At 46.4% G+C, this 17,277-nt stretch overlaps 1 protein-coding gene across 1 annotated transcript in view; it reads left to right on the forward strand.

The window, feature by feature from the left end:
- The window catches only part of LOC119394280 (homeobox protein abdominal-A homolog), a 61,434-nt gene extending 46,933 nt beyond the window's left edge, over window positions 1-14,501 (forward strand). The window contains exons 2-3 of the mRNA XM_037661563.2: window positions 10,451-10,528; window positions 12,739-14,501. Coding sequence (XP_037517491.1) covers window positions 10,451-10,528; window positions 12,739-13,304 — 644 coding nt within the window. The 3' untranslated portion in view covers window positions 13,305-14,501. The remainder of the gene's footprint in view (window positions 1-10,450; window positions 10,529-12,738) is intronic.
- The last annotated feature ends 2,776 nt before the right edge of the window (window positions 14,502-17,277 follow it).

Genomic DNA, 17,277 nt, shown 5'->3' on the forward strand with positions numbered 1-17,277 from the left:
CCCATGCGTTTCTATGTCCGTGAACCACCCCGCATGCCTCACTAAGCTTCGTGAAACAAAAGCCAAGTCGAGACAGCTGCTGTATGTGGAGCCACGTAAAAATGTAGGACTGCCATCATTCAACAACAAAAGTTCATTATCGGAGGCGAAAGACACCAAATTTCTGCCTTTCACGTCGGTCTTCGGGCTTCCCCATAGAGTATGATGGGCGTTAAAATCCCCGATGATAACACATGGATCCGGGGCTGATGATAGGATATCTCGTAATCTTTTATGATCAAACCGACTTGATGGTGATAGGTATGCGCCCACAACTGTAATGGTAAGTCTCTTCTTTTTCACTCTTAAACATACATATTGATTATCATCATGAGGTGGTACAGGCTGAAGGATGTAAGTGAGATCGCGGCGAATGAACACCAGAACCTTGCTTCTTTCAGTAATGGCAGACGACATAAAAGGTTCGTATCCAGAAAGTCTTATTGCACTGGATAAATTCGGCTCGCAGATGACGATTACGGGAAACTTATTGGCGTACACGAATCGCCGAAAAACAGCAATGCGCGATCTCAGTCCTCTGGCATTCCACTGAAATATTGCTGCATTCCGGACCTCATCCCTGAAAGGCATCGGTGACTGAGCCATGGTCTATTCAAGGGCTGCCAGCACCGGACTGAGAGCGTCCAGTACTTGAAGGGCACTTCTAGCTGACGTCGTCTTCATGTTGCCTAACAACATGCGAATGGCGTTCATCAATGATCGCAGAATCGCTACCACTTGGTGATCTGTGTGCCATGCCGTTGTAGCATCTTGCACTTGTGGTTGAGGCTCCCTCTGCTGTGGCTTCTCTACTGGTCGCGTTTCCTTAAGTGGTGGCCATTCCTTTGTTGAGAGAGATCTACAAGTAGCCCCTGTTTCAGCGGCGTTGGTGTTTGCCGCGCTGGGAACCGGAGGAACGGACTTTCTCACTGAATGCGACATTGTCCTTCGTGACGACCTTCGACGGTGACGTCGTCTTCGCCTCACTTTTTCCGCTGCCTCTTTGTGAGTTGAGCTGTCTCTCACCATCTGTTTCAGAACAGAAATCTCCTTCTTTATCTGAGGACATTCCTTGGAGGAAGCACTGTGAGCACCATGACAGTTCGGGCACTTCAGCGTAGTTGCACTACAGTTGTCTTCTGAATGAGGTTCGGCGCATCGGGGGCACACTGCGGAATTTCTGCAAACGCCCTTCACGTGGCCAATCTTCTGGCAGTTGAAACACTGCATAGGCTTCGGTATAAATGGACGGACCTGGTGACGAAAATGGCCAACCTTCACGTAAGACGGTAGGCAGTCACCCTTGAACGTTACTCGCACACAACGTGTGTTACCTAGGCGACCTACATGCACAATGACGTTGTTTTCATTCGCCGGTTTTATAAGCACTGAGAGGTCTTCATTGGCGATTTCAGTGTCGATGTCATAGATGACACCTGCTACGGTGGCACCATCCGCTGGAATGATTGGCCGGACTTTGATGTTCCCCAGCTGCGTTACATGCTGCAGCGTGCTCAGCGCACTCGGGTTCATGACATCGATTGCCAAAATGTTTTTCCTCGTGTTTAGCCTGATATCCTTGATCTCGTTTGGCACTGTGTTTTCAAGGTACAAAGACAATGCTTGCCTGTTGAGGACACGCAGATTGTCGATAGCGTTCTGTGGCACAAACAGGATGGAGTGGGGCCACCGCTGAGGCGCAGTTTTCACAGTGGTTGTGCTTGACGCCGACGATGCGTTGATGATTCTTCGTTTGGCCTTGCGGTACAACACAGGTTGAAAGCCGTCTTCGGAGGACTCATCGCCTGATGCGGAGTACAGCTCGGTGTCCTCGCTCTCGCTTGCTGTGTTACCACGCTTCCTCGAGGCGATCCCCGCGGTTGAACCGGAACCGGACGGAACCTCTTGGGGTTGCACGTCCATCACCGTGATGTAGGGGGCGGCAGACCCCACAATTGCAGTGTAGAAACCAGAAACGGCAGGGTATGTACCTGATATTGACCAGCTTAAGTTCTTGCAGTTTAAGTATATTTTTAAGGCATACAAGTATTGCCTCTCCTGCATTTTTTTCTTGAGTGTGGGAGTTTTGTTTTCTTGGTTAGTTGCAGCTAAAAACTTTCTTGTAGACTTAACTGGTGCCCTCAATAATAATTATTTGCCCTACACATCACTGAAAGCGTGGTAGTGGATAGACAACATGTATTTGCTATTTTTACAACCTGCCCGCCCTTGTGAAGCAAGTGAGCGTGTAAACATGAGATAGAAAGAGGGGGGGGGGGGGGCGGGAGTGAGAAATAATAATAATTTGCTATGGAAAATAATAATCACGTTGCTCGCCGTGGTATACACCTGAGCTGGCGTCGTTGCTTTGCCTAGTTCGAGGTCGTGGATTCGGTCCCTGTCGGGACGCCTGCACTTTGATTGCAAATTTTCACAATAAAATCGTGGGTTCAAGCCCGTAAAGCCACAAAATTAACTTTCTTTACTAGATATACCGCCGATGCATGGATGTTTGTAGATATTCATAGAAGAAACATCAAAATTTAACATTTAATGGCTGACATACGTATTTCCGGAACATGGAGTAAAGAAATTACTGCAAAACGTGCATCTGAATTTGTATGCATGTAAGAAAGGAAAATACACGCTGGGAGCATACTCTCCTTACAAAGTGTAAGCCACGAACCAACACAATGACTGTAGAAAATAAACTTGAAGCGTTAGATAGATCGGTGTCACTGACTTCGTAGTTGGAAACGCATCTGAACGCACACAAACGGTAAGTATAAGGCTATAGATACCAATTTCAAGTGCCGAAATTAAGTGCCGCGCAGTTATAAACCCCGGATGCTGATATCAGCGTCACACATGCGTGCCAAAAGCGGTGTCCGCGCAATTTAACGAAGTCCATTTTTTTTAACTCGCCGTTCATGGCTTCTTTATTTTCCCCGTCCATTATAAAAGCACCTGCGCGACAATAGTTGCTTCATCCCTTAGAGATATAGCAACGGGCTAACGGCACCACACTTGCGTGCCTCCATCTAAATTTCATTTTCTTCGTTCTTTTCTTTCCTTTGTTTCTTTTTTTTCTGCGCATTTTATTTTTAACTCAGGCGTAAAAGCCGTTCCTGTTTTTGATGTCATTGTGATAGCCATCTTCACGCTGCGCGAATTTCCGGTCTCTGCAGGCGCTCTTCACGAAAAAAGAAAGAAAGAAAGACGGGTTCTCTCCTGTATGCTTGAGTTGAGGCGTGTACACTGCAAATTAAATAACAAGAACAATAAAAGAGATTATGCGGATGGCACTTTGTGGCGCCGTATGCGACCTGTGTTGCCTGCGGGAGCCGAAACGTCCTTATAGCCTTCGCAGCCGGATTATTCATGCATGTTTCAATATTGTAACGCACTTTGAGCTTACCCGTTTCTAGAATATACGAAATTTTAAATCTCTATTCACTATCAAACCACGCTATCCGTTGACTTGCTTTTGTTCTTTGCGATGGTACACCTAATAAACCGTCAACCTGATATCTAAGTTTAGATTATGTTCTAATCATTTTTTACAGCGAAAGCTGTTATGAGATCATTTCACCGGCCGTTTTTGGCGCCGTAGTTGTCCGCCGCCGCCGCCGCCGCCGCCGCCGCCGCTGCCGCCGCCGCCGCCGCCGCCGGTGTCCGTAACCAGTATCGCTCGAAATAGGAAAAAAAAACGAAATAAGAAAAAATTTCCAGGATGGAACGAGGTTCGAACCTGGGCCCTCTGCGTGGGAGCCCAGTATTCAACTTCTCAGCCATGCCGGTGCTTGAAACTGCTTTGCAAAAAGATCCTATACAGGCTTCATGTCGGGAACGAACCGCATTAGCATATAGAATATAGCCTGGTAGAAGAGTAAAATAAGCACCAAGCGTCGCACAACGTGAATTCTCTAACCAGGCGTCACACAATGCGAATTGCGCAACGAGTAGGTTTTTGAATGCTTCCAACCCATTACAAAGGACTCTGCCATAATTCTTCATCGTCATCAGGCACAGCATCAAGAAAGTGCACATAATGCCTTACATGCGTATAGCAGGTACCAACGCTCTTCGTAGAATGACGAAAAATGGCACAGTGCCTGCTGCCCTTCTTCTCAAAAATTACAATGATTTATAGCGAAGTGGTTTCCTCGCAAGTGCACTTGTATTGGTTGCCAAGGAAGCCCATAAGCGCATGAACCATTTCCTCGGGGTCTCAGTAAAGTTCTTCGCCCCCCCCCCCACCCGTCTGTCTCCCACGTCAACGTATGTACAGCATGGCGGGAGAGGGAAATAGCGACCGGGCGTCACCCAATGCAAATTACATAACTGGTGGGCCGTTTAGATTCCAACCCATTACAAAGGGCTGAGCCATAATTCTTCATCGTCATCAGTCGTCGCGTCAACAAAGTGCACATAATGCCTTACAGACGTGTAGCTGGTGCCTCGCTTCTCCACAGAATGACGAATAATGGCTTAGTAGGTGCTTCCCAACTTCACAAAAATTATGATTTATGGTGTAGTGGGTACCTTGCTGGTGTACTTGTATTAGTAGCCCCAAGACAGCTTACAACGGGCCCTAGAAACGCCGCTCTTCCAGCTTTCGCTGTGACTGTGCTGCGGTTTCAGCGCAGGCCTGGCGTTTTTTTTTCTTTGTTTTTACTGTCGCGAATGCTTCACTATGTATCTAATGAAGGCAGCGGATGCGTTTCACAGAGTGTGATTGCGTCGCGTGGCAACAGGCGCAGCGAAGCGTGTCCAACACCTTTTCTTTTTTTCTTGTTTTACGCCTTTTCTTCTTTTGTTTATTACTTTTTTGTAGCCTGATCTTCAATACGTATACAGCCGGTGTATCACACGGCGACAGAAATCATGTTAGATACTCTCTCATTACTGCTGTCGTATGCACTTGCATCTGCTTCGCTATCATCAGGACTGAACGAAAAACTGTATATAGCGGCTACCAGCTGACTTTTCCGGGCTCGGGCGAACACTTTTTTTGTGTTTTTTCTTTGTTTTTCTCATTATTTTATGCCCTTGCCCATTCCCCAGTGTAGCAAGCCGGCATCGAGTTAACATCTCTGCATTTTATCTCACGTTCTCTCTATCTCTCTCTCGCTAGCTGCGCTAACCACCATGCATATACAAAACTGCGTCCTCGAGCTCAGCAATGCAGCATGCACGCACGTTAGCCGCTAAGCTTTACCAGAGCGGTTAATATGCAGAGTAATGCATTTTTCTATGTTAGACATACACACACATAACTGCCTCTAACATGAACATTCACGGCGTTTTTATCGCGCGTTTGGTTGGTGTACATATGGAAGAAAGAGTTGATGAAAAGAAGGTATGACATTGTGGACAACAAAAGTTCTTGCTAAGGTTCAATGTAACCTGTGTTAGTCTTTTTTTTTTCTGCAACATGCATGGCTTCTGATATGGGCAGTTGATTGACGCCGTTGCCGATAATTTTTTATCACGTTTTGTGTTGCTTCACCGGTATTGATGGTCTCCATAGACGACTATGCGACCGCATTTTTTTTTGTAGTTTTGTTTCGTATTTTCTTTTCTCTTCATTATTGGAGCGTTTGACTGCAGAAACATTAACATGTAGCAATTCAGAAAAAAAAAAAATTAGGAACATCTTCCTCTGCGAGTATTCAGCCAAAAGTCTGGTCACTTAGGTCAATATATTGTGCTCCAGTCTGAGTTTTGACCTCAGTCTAGTCTGAAGTCAAAACATTTACACAGAGACGTACCTTAGAGCAGTGTACGGCGGCATATTTCTGCGTTCGGTGTGCAACGCAGCGTCAGAACACGTGTTATATATATATAAAAAAATGTTGTTCAATTTTCTGGCGGCATTCCGCTGTAGTGGGAGGATCACTGTACCAAAATTTACTACATAAAACAAACGAAACCTCACCTGTACAGACCTCTTAATAACTACTTGAATGACGTGTTGTTTGCCAGAAAGTTAGAAAGGCCTTGGTATACAGAAATTGACCCGCTTTTGCGCATGCCAACTGCATAATTGCATGACACCTTGCACATGACAAGCTGAAGTCCATGCGTGAAACCTTAAAAGCCAAATTGCCTAGTGAACTTTTTTTTTAGATTGTTCGTGATTGCTCCGACCACAAAATATATTGTCCTTTCTGTTTTTTTTTTAATGTGGCAGTTTTATATTTCTCTACCTAATTCTTTAAAAAAATAGATCTTGTTTACTGAAACCAAGGTCGTGGGATTCGCTGTCCGGGTTTATTAATTATCCAGAGATGTTATTATTAACTTTGATATTGTGGTTAGATTTGGATTGGCCGAGTGTAAGGTTGCAAACGGGAAACAAACCATTCGCTGGAGGATATATATCGTTATTTTTACGGCGTTTCAATTGGTGACTTCGTCATTGACCTTTTCAAGGCTTATAATTCTTATGTATCATATCGTCACTTTTTAGCATGTGAACATGCCTTTGAAAATATTACGCTTCCTAAGTGGGACGTTTCAAAAACTCGAATCTCGTGTGTTCGAAGTCCTCGTACCTCTGAACTGTGACATAACAAAAATGCACGTCATCACAATGTCCAACATCGGTTTTAATTTCGTGTTTTTTTTTTCATCGTCTGTGCACTGCGTACGAAAGTTTTTACAGCGTTAGTCGGGAATTATTTGTGAAGTATACGCAAATGAGACAATTTTTAAGTGCCTGGTGATCTGCTGTGAAAACATCTTGGCGAACTTTTATGCTACGTGTCGACATTTCGTTTGTGTGAATATTTCTGTTTCGTGAACTTTTGTGTTGGGTAGACACTTGTTTGTATCGAAGTATTGGACTGAATGCTTGAGTGTTCGTCCATATACCTATTTGTATAGTTTTGTGCTTGTGCACTACTTAGCGTACTTTGCGACGGCAACTATTATATAAGCAATTAGAGAAGCCTGCGCCACACATTGGCACCAACCTCCCCTTATGTGCATTTAATAATAAAAAAAGATATACGCAAAGAGTCAGCACTGTTTTTTAAAGCTCGTTCTGTATCACCTGTACCTTTTGTAAAAATGAGCGTTCTGTTATACAAGGGCAATAGATTCGACGGAAAATGTCAATTTAAGTCCAGTACAAAGTTTAGTCTTCAACCTCAGAGAACGGCCTTGCAATGTATGTTACTATACTCCAGTTCGAATAATTCAAAGTACCAACACAATCGAGAAAACGATCACAAGACATTATAGCTTTATTGTCCGTTTTTTTCCCCTGATAGATGTGTAATGGGGCAGCGCATAACTCTTCACGAAACGTGTGCATTACTGTCTATACGGGCAGTTATTTTTTTGACAAATCCGTGGTTCTGATTCCACTTGAGTGCATGCATCGTGTTCTGAAATTGTTAATGCTTTGCAAAGGTAGAACTGAAAGTCAGGACTGTAAAATTCCAGTGTTTTTAAAATGAAGGAAAGAAGATGATTTTAAAGGGCTCGTTTTTGTTTGTTAGACACAATATTAATGAGAACTAATATAGTTAATATAGGGTTTGTAGAACGGCACGCAAAAGAATCGTGTCTTAATCTGGGGTTTTTTCGTGCTTTTATTGTGTTATTATGCACCATAGAGGGCCAAGGAGTACGCCTCCTTATAAAGCAACCAAATCGCTGTAGGGTCATTCCACGCCAAACGTCCCAGACATTGCGCTCGACCCTCTCCAATTGTATTTTAAAAAATTGTGGACGTTCATATCAGTGCACTATTTGCCGTCGGAAAGTATTTTTTGGAGAAAAAAAATTTTCTTGTCTGTTACAGTGATTTGAATTTTGCTGTAGTGGGTGAAACATAGGTTGCGAAAAAATACTCTAAAAAATGCAATACTTTACGGAACGCCTTAAATATCTGCTGTTTAGTTGAAGAGGAATGGCACTATCTTTTTATCACCCATTGACGACCACTACTTTGTCACACGATGTGCATTGTGGTGAAGCAATGCTGCAATTCTGCACCCATTTTGATTATTTTTTAAAAATTCTACGAATATTACAGACAAAATAGGACTATATCACATGGCTGGATAGTTGGCAGTAAGCGTGTCAAAGAAGTATTGAAGTCGATGACCGAGTAGTTTCGAAGTGGAAGGGGCGCAAACATTGGAAAATGTGTGAAATGCCCCAGGTTCAGGCACATGTAGAGTGGTGATGCAGTCCAAGTAAAAATTCACGCTTGGTCTCGTTGAGAAGAAGAGTAAACAAAGGAGATTTATTTGTGAAAGTTTAATCGGAGTGTTTTTTGTTTTAGGCGAGAAACAAAAATTTATGTTGAGCGTTCGCGGCGTGTCTGGGCGCGGGCCCGTAAGTCCGCTTCACTGCGCCACCACTGTTCCTTGGGCAACGGAAGTATGCAGCGCCCACGCGGGTGGCAAGATCGTGTGCTGCTGTGAGTTTTCATGTTGCTGAAAACTTGCAAACAGTGTATATGGCTGGCAGGATGTTTCGGAAGGGCACTAAAGGCTGCCGGTTAGTATATAGTCGGAGCAGAGCACGATTTCATTCCCACGTCACTGCATGCACACGTACGACAGGCGCAGAGCTTGGGTTTTGTTTTCGATCTCTGCGGAGGTTGCAGTTCTTACTTCCGTTGCCGACGTATGGCCTTCGCCACTTGAAATGCCTGTGTTGCTGAGTAGGTGGTGAGCCCGGCATTAAGAGTGGTCAGTGATGATGGCACGAAAAGGTGAAACGTGCGCGTACCTTTGACTGAGATTGTAGACTCAAACCTTGCTGAGAGCTCAACTTTCTGCCACGCTGCATGCGATGCTTTCATCTTAGTAATCGTCTTGCGATTACTAAGCGAAGGCGATAGACATTTAAAAGGACGAAGCCGCCTTAAAGGCGGCTTCGTCCTTTTGTATATTTATCGCTTTCGGTTTCTGTTGTACAGGCTCTCCGTCTAAAATATGACACGATAGCAGTATACTCACCATTCGCAATGTTTATCTTACGCGCTGCCAAGGGATGCGGCCGAAAGACGAACCTTCGAGTGCCGCGTGCTCGCTCGGCGACGCGATCACCGGAGCAAAGTTCACCTCTGCCGAAGATCCTAGCGTAAGAATACGTAGCACCATTCGGCTCCGAGGCACGAATGGCGCGAGTCACGTTCAAGCGAGCTGCCCATAAAAAAGAATTATAAGTGTATTTCCGGTGCCTGTTAGCCACTTTTATTATATAATAATATATTTTAAGCGAACCATCACTCGTTTTCCCTGACACTTCGTCGGCGGCACAGCGGAAAGCCGAAGAATGCGTGTCGAAACGTGAAAACTCACAGCAGCACACGATCGTGCCACCCGCGTGGGCGCTGCATACTTCCGTTGCACAAAAGAACTGTGGCGGCGCAGTGAAGCGGACTTACGGGCCCGCGCCCAGGCACGCCGCGAACGCTCAACGTAAATTTTTGTTTCTCGCCAAAAAAAAAAAAAAAAAAAACACTCCGATGAAACTTTCACAAATAAATATCCTTTGTTTACTCTTCCCAACGAGACCAAGCGTGCATTTTTACTTGGACTGCATCACCACTCTACATGTGCCTGAACCGTGGAGCATTTCACACATTTTTCAATGTTTGCGCCCCTTCCACTTCGAAACTACTCGGTCATCGACTTCAATACTTTTTGACACGCTTACTGCCAACTATCCAGCCATGTGATGTAGTCCTATTTTGTCTGTAATATTCGTAGAATTTAAAAAATAATCAAAATGGGCGCAGAATTGCAGCATTGCTTCACCACAATGCACATCGTGAGACAAAGTAGTGGTCGTCAATGGGTGATAAGTAAGATAGTGCCATTCCTTTTCAAGTAAACAGCAGATATTTAAGGCGTTCCGTAAAGTATTGTATTTTTAGAGTATTTTTTCGCAACCTATGTTTCACCCACTACGGCAAAATTCAAATCATTGTAACAGACAAGAAAATTTTTTTTTCTCCGAAAAATACTTTCCGAGGGCAAATAGTGCACTGATATGAACGTCCACAATTTTTTAAAATACAATTGGAGAGGGTCGAGCGCAATGTCTGGGACGTTTGGCGTGGAATGACCCTGTAGTCACGTGATAAAAAGATTTTGTCCGTGTCAGTGCCTCGTGGGTCCCGGTGTCGACATCCGTCGTACCACCCTTCATACACAGACAAAAGTTTTGAGATATATTTTGCATGATAGTGAAACTGCAAATGCAATCATTTTATTCCCTCTGGACTCCCCTCAGCTTTTTACATTTGTTTTACATCTAGCTTGTCTGGATTAATCCGTGTTCGTGCCAGTGATTGAACAGTTTCTTCGTGAATGAACTATATACCGACACCACCGGAAAGTGCATCAACTCAATCATGTTCGTTTTCCTTTTCCTGCAGGTTCTGCGTTCCGGGCCGCCGCTCACAAGCTGCATCATCGCGTCGAGGAGTATCCTCATTCGTTTCACCTGTTTTCAGGTTTGTATTGTATACACGCTCAGTTTTTCTTCATAATTACACGTAACATCACCTCACGAGAGCAACCTCGCATAGGATGACAGAGACACAGCGCTAACTTCCAACCAAACGTTTCTTTGCGATCATTGTATGACGACATTATCATTCTACTATTGTAACACGTGCGGCCACAAGGAAACGTAGCTAAAAGTTAGCGGTGTGTATGTGTCATATTCTCTGTCCCGGTCGTGTTGCGCTGCTCCGCGTAACTATGAATACTAACCAACTACAGTACGGTAGTGCACTCGCGAACTTAACTTATCTTCCTTTTTTTTTAATTTCCCACTATCAGACATGCCAATTTATTCCGAGCCACATTCCATCAAGAAATTCGGCTCGATGCAGGAGCGCGAAAGCTCACAAAACACACTGATGGTCTATAAACATCTACGAAAGAATGAATCATCCCGGGTAGAAGGGGAAAACGGGGTACAAAATGTATACGGTTTCATTTAGCAGTCCCTTACGTGGGGGGCTCCATTTAACGGCGAATGGCGAAGTGTCGCAGAGAAGAAAAATATGTCACGAGAACGGCGTAGCATAAACGTGCCTTATAAGCACGCGCAATGACTATAGTTTTCATTCGCCGTTAATTTCCCCGCTTCACAAAAGCACGGAAAAACGTGCGAGCCTGCCACCGCCGACGTGTCGGTGCCCATATTTCGTATTCAAACCGTGTCACTCTATTCACATTCCGACCGTATATGGATGTCCTCGCACATCACAACCTGGGGCATTCGAGTTTCTAGGCTCGCGATAACGAGCTTCGAGAGTGCATGTTTTCCTCTCGACGAAAATTACGAACCATAGCTATTATTTATACGGTCCCGCTCGAATGGGTTTCACCGATTGCTTCGCGGAATCGAGAATCGCCTCGTTCAACGCGGGATTGTTCTTGCCGACGGGAAAGGGCTCAGTTTTTTAATTGTGGGCGAGTGGGGCTATATTTGTATCCGAAAAGAAATGCCCCGACACAAAAGGCCCGCGACACATTCACTTCAACGATCTAATCGCGCGCAGACTCAAGTATATGATTGGCCATTTTTTTGCGTGTGCGAGTGAAATACGGCTTGCATGAATTACCGCCGCTTATATTCCGGAGTATACGAAATGGGCACCGCGAAGAATTCGTGTAGTGATAAAAAATTACGTGTTCACGTCGGAATTGCGAGAACGATATTGGAAGGAGACTTTCCGAGCAGTTTAAAGCCATATTTGCCGCGTCTGTGAGCTGACAACTTGGCTTTATGGGGCAACAAAGAAATGACTCATGGTCATGTTCAAGAATAAATATATCTTGCTCTTTATTTTACGCGATATATATGCGTAACAATCAGGAAATAGATAACGAAGTAATTTCACTGACTACAATGGCGTCCTTGAAGGAATGAAGCATTCTTTCTGCATTTAGATTATGTTTAACACACAACCTGACATTGGTTAGTAACCGCTGCCAGCACCAAAGAAACAAAGAAAGAAGGTGACAAGTACAGCGCCGTGTATAGTTTGAACTATTTGTATGCAACCAACCATTTCGTGTATCTCTGACATGCACGGCCTTGAAACAAAGGTGTTGCAGACATAGAGAATACACAAAGCGCGGAAGCGTGTGGGCTGAGTACACAAAGTTTCGCGCTCGAGGTGGTGTTTGCCATTGGACAACACTACCTTCGCTGATAATCTGCCAAGCATCACAATTGCCCAGAATTTGTTATTACGAACAATGTTAGGCTAAGAATTTGTTTGTTTGTTTGTTTGTTTGCGCGTCCGTGTGTGTGTGTGTGTGTGTGTGTGTGTGTGTGTGTGTGTGTGTGTGTGTGTGTGTGTGTGTGTGTGTGTGTGTGTGTGTGTGTGTGTGTGTGTGTGTGTGTGTGTTTGATTGATAGACAATTAAGTGGGTGGGTGGGTGGGCAGGTCGACGGACGGACTGGTATGTGTGTATGTATGTATGTATGTATGTATGTATGTATGTATGTATGTATGTATGTATGTATGTATGTATGTATGTATGTATGTATGTATGTATGTATGTATGTATGCATGTATGTATGTATGTATGTATGTATGTTCCGAGCGCTTTGCTTACCGGATACACTGAACGAACGTTTCTACTGTTTGTATTTCTCTTAAAACGAGCACCACGATTTTATTATTCTTTTGTTTTCGCTCAGGTCCCAATGGATGCCCCAGGCGGCGTGGCAGGCAGACGTACACGCGCTACCAGACGCTGGAGCTGGAGAAGGAGTTCCACTTCAACCACTACCTGACGCGGCGGCGACGCATCGAGATCGCTCACGCCCTGTGCCTCACCGAGCGCCAGATAAAGATCTGGTTCCAGAACCGGCGCATGAAGCTCAAAAAGGAGCTACGCGCCGTCAAGGAGATAAACGAGCAGGCGCGCCTGGAGGCCAAGCACTCCGGCAAGCAGCCTCCTTCGAGCGGCAGCGCGGACTCCGCGTTGCCGCAGTCTTCGTCGTCTTCCTCCGCGACTTCGGCGCGCACCGGCGGTGGAAGGTGCGCCTCGGACGGCGCGCCTCGAACCGAACTCGCCGACAGCGACGACAGCGACAAGGACGACGACGATGTCATCCTGAACCCCGACGAGCCTTACGACGACCTCGACACTCACGAGGCGCCCGCGACACCGCAGCGGCCTCTGCCGCTGGCGCTGGGCGTCGTAGACGTCAAGGGTGCGTCGTCGTCGTCGGCATCGTGCGGAGCGCTCCCTCGCGCGTGACGTTGTTTCTTCGACACGAACATCTCGCGCGAAGAAGAACCTCTACGGGAGATCGTGCTTCGTTGGAGGGCCGGCTATATCCGGCCTTTTATACGTGGACGTGCGAAAAGTGCGCGTAAAGTTTGCTGACCTACGTGCCTTTTTTTTTTTCGCCTTCGAGTCAAGTACATTCTTTTTTTTTTTTAACGGAGAAATTTTCATTCTGGACGCATGAAAGGTTGTGAAGTCCGTCCAGTGATCACCTCATTCGTACACCCATCGTCAGATCTCCCCTCTTCCTCATGTAGAGCTCGCCATACCGAGTCCTGGGGTGCCTTTGCCTTTTATATAGTAGTTAGACGCTATTTAAGAGTGATGCAGTGTGTGCCTGTGGCGTATATGCAAAAGCCTTCTGAAGCCTGCACGGCGGGTCAGCGTGCTTCCTGTGGAAACCATCGTGAACCCCAACGCAATAAGACTTATAATCAAAAAGGTATAGCAATACAAAGCTTTATAACGCTCGTTAGATTTATCCTTCGTTTTTTTTTTTTTCATGCCAATCATTCGTGCAATCCGTTATTGTTGTCAGACTTCCCCGTTTCTTGCTTTTTGTTTTCGTTCTTTTATTCTGTCTCCTATATGACCGAGTGATCGTGGCATCACCAAAGTGGCGCAATATGTTAATCATTTGCATTCACGTCGTATCATGTCTTTCTGTGTCATGGACAGATAGCACATACCTCCCGGAGGTATACAGCCGTATAGTGCTACGCTGGGTTTGTGTGAGCAGATAAGAAAGAAGCAAGCGGGAACATATGCAACGGGCATTTATTTTGCGTAAGCTTCTCTCACATTTTATTCAACGGCTGCGAGTGTTGCCGCAGTTCAGTCGTGTTGATTTTTGCGCCAGTATAGAATGACCGAGAGATTTTATTTTTAAAAGTTGTCAGTTATTTAGAATGTGTATTCGCTTATATGCCTTGCAGCCTTTTCGGCACTATACGTATCCTCACGAAAATAAGGAAGTGACTGCTGTGAATGTGTCCTAAGGTGCTAATGTATACGTAGAATGTGTTCCCGCTGAAAAAAAAAATCCATGTGGTTCGTCCTGTGTTTTCTTCCTTGTTCGTTGCCGCTGGTTAAGCTGATTATAATCAAAACAAACGTGGACTAGATCGCTTTCAACAAGCTGAATAAAGAGCGTTCTGTTTGTGTGCACTTCAAGGAAATGTTATACGTCAGTACCTCAGGTGTCCGGACGCTGCTACGCAGGCGCCTCTAAACTGGACACTTGAACATACCGTCCTAGAAATTTATAAAATATTGTGTCGCAGAGTTACATCACAGAGGTTGATTTTTGTCCGGCAAATATTTTCGAATCATCCAGCTGCTTTCTTGCAAACGTGTGCATGCGAGAAGAAATTTATCCTCATATATTACACGAAGACACTCACTCCAGGAGAATTCATTCAAGGGCTAGTTGACATACGATCTTCAGTACTCACTCGCTCTCCTAATCTTCGGAGAGCGAGCTGTGCATATAATTAAATCAAACCAGTCTGCTCTGCTGATTCTAGTACTACAGAGGATCGCTTTAGCGTAAAGCCGTAGCAAGTTGCGCTACAAAAAGAGATGCTTACATGTTCAACATCTTCACAGAGCGGCACTGGTGTATCCATGTACCACGCACGGCGTACTCGTCGTGTGCATTGCCTCAAGCGACAGAAAGAGATTTAGTGCTAATTGTCACCACGCTCCGCGTCTGATATCTTATCCGCAGGCGCGAGCCATTTTCTCCTCCGCATTTGAGTCGGTGGTGTTACATAGAATGTATACACTCTGGAGAGGCAAAACGGGGTTATAGCCTCTAAGTGCCACAACCTTCTTTTCGCTGGCGCGCGCTGGTCTAGCAGTCAAAGGCGCCTCGGTGGCGCTCGTTAGGCTATTCAAATGAGCCCACCCTATAGTGGTACTTCCGCCTAAATGAATCTCCTCACACGGCGCACAAAGCCGCAGCAGCCGCGCCACTCCGGGATACCCGCGTATAGTACTGGCCGATAAGCATGCCACTGTGCAGGGGCCGCACGTATGCGGCCCTCCAGCAGTCGTCGCCGACGAGCACAAACAGCACGGGGTCATTGGGATCGCGGGCACGCATGGATGCGTGGAAGGCGCATTACCATAACTGCGCCCTGTTCATCCGCTGCCGCTGCTCCCTCTCCTCTTTTTCCGCTGCCCTCTTATTATTACGGTTATCGCCAGCCGAACATAGCGAGAATGCCCAAACAGAAGCAGCAGCAGTACCGTTGAAGAGGTGTGTGTGTATACGGGAGCAAAAGTGCACACGCATACGTGCGCACCCTCTAACTGCGAGAGTGCGAGCTAGGTCGCCTGATTCGGGTAAATGAGGCGTCCGTCCGTCCGGCAACGCGCCCGCGTGTGTGCTTTGCCTGCCAAGCCCTTTTTCTTCTTTCTCTTCCGTTGTGGCGCGAGCGACGGGCGGTGCGCTGAATGCGCCCGGTACGAAAACAAAACCCAAAGCAAAGGAACTCTGCGGAGGTTGAAAAAATCCGCCCTGAGCTCGCGTCCTCTCACATAGACACTGCCTTTGAGCCGTGCCGAGAACGAGCTTATAGAAGTATAGTGCCGGGAGTGAGCAACGGGCTATAGCCGAGTGATTGGTGCTTCGGGGCGCGGACCACACAAAAACAAAGAGCTGTAGCTCCGTGTTTTGGCTCACCCGTGGTGTACATAGGAGACGGTGCAGTTAGGGAAAGCAGTCCGTCATAACAAACGCGCTTCGCGGTGCGATGCGGTCCTTTGTGGAGCGCGACGGTGCGGATGCGTTTCGTACACGGGCGCCGGCGCGGCTACACACGGCTGCTCGCTCTCGAAGCCGCCGCCGCAGCCGGCTCCTCTGAATAACGGCTCCGACGGCGCCACCGAGTCTGGGTGCCGCCGGTGCCGTGCCCGTGTTCGGTCCGCTGCTCGCGTCTCGTCGGCGGCGACGACGGAAGAAACAGAAGCCGGCTTGCAAATCGGCCGACCCTTGGTTTTGGGTCCCGTAAACAAATCGCCTCCGGTCCCGCCACGAGCGTTCTAGATGGGCAATCCCATAGGTGCCGGAGATAGCGGTGCTAGGAGGAAGGGGTGAGCGGTCGTCTTCCTCCTGCTTTATCGCTCTTTTGCGGACACAAAGGCAGAGGCTGTGCTACTTTCCTAAGGAGTGGTGCGCCGGTCTAGGTTTGTGAGATCGGCTGCGGAGGTTATGCTGGGCGGTAGCAAGCGACCCGGAGAAACAGAAGGGAAGTTTCGTGACCCGCTCTTACGAGAGACTTCTCGGCCCTTTGAATGTCATCCAACTTGTACTGCATGGTACCACACGGGCCTCTATAGCCTGTGGAATCGTAAGGACGCTTATGTGCCTGCCAAGCCGTTTTTCGAGTTCAACGAAATACGTCAGCCAAACCTGCAAGAGTATTCATATTATGTCATTGGCTAAGCGGATTACATGAGTACTGATAATAGGCCACTGGTCTAGTGCATCCGACACAAGACGAGACACACACTCACAACGCCAAATATCTGTTTCTGTATCATTCTTTCGACCTGTGCCGGATGCGCTACGCTAATTAAATATATCGGGAACCAACAAGTCCGACGTGCAAGCATGGTTGATAATATAGGACCCTGTCATATTTGGTACGGTATACGACTTGATGCAAAATGCAGGCGAATTCGTTTGAATATACTGCTACCTTGAAAAATCGGCCACTCCAAATTGGCCAGAACAGAGACAGCTCTTCAGCGTAACAGCGCACTGTCAAGGCAACGCAGGGTGTGTAAGATGTGTTCGTGTCAGTGTGGCTTGCAGCACTCCCTTCTGTGTTGCGATAGTTTCGTGCAGTTTCGAATCACTAAGTACAACGTGTGCCTTTAAACACGACTTAAAAGCGCGGCACACTTTTATGCATTGCGGATGACGGAAAGACAG

The sequence above is a fragment of the Rhipicephalus sanguineus genome, chromosome 5 (assembly GCF_013339695.2).
Source record: "Rhipicephalus sanguineus isolate Rsan-2018 chromosome 5, BIME_Rsan_1.4, whole genome shotgun sequence".
In the NCBI taxonomy this organism is placed as follows: domain Eukaryota; kingdom Metazoa; phylum Arthropoda; class Arachnida; order Ixodida; family Ixodidae; genus Rhipicephalus; species Rhipicephalus sanguineus.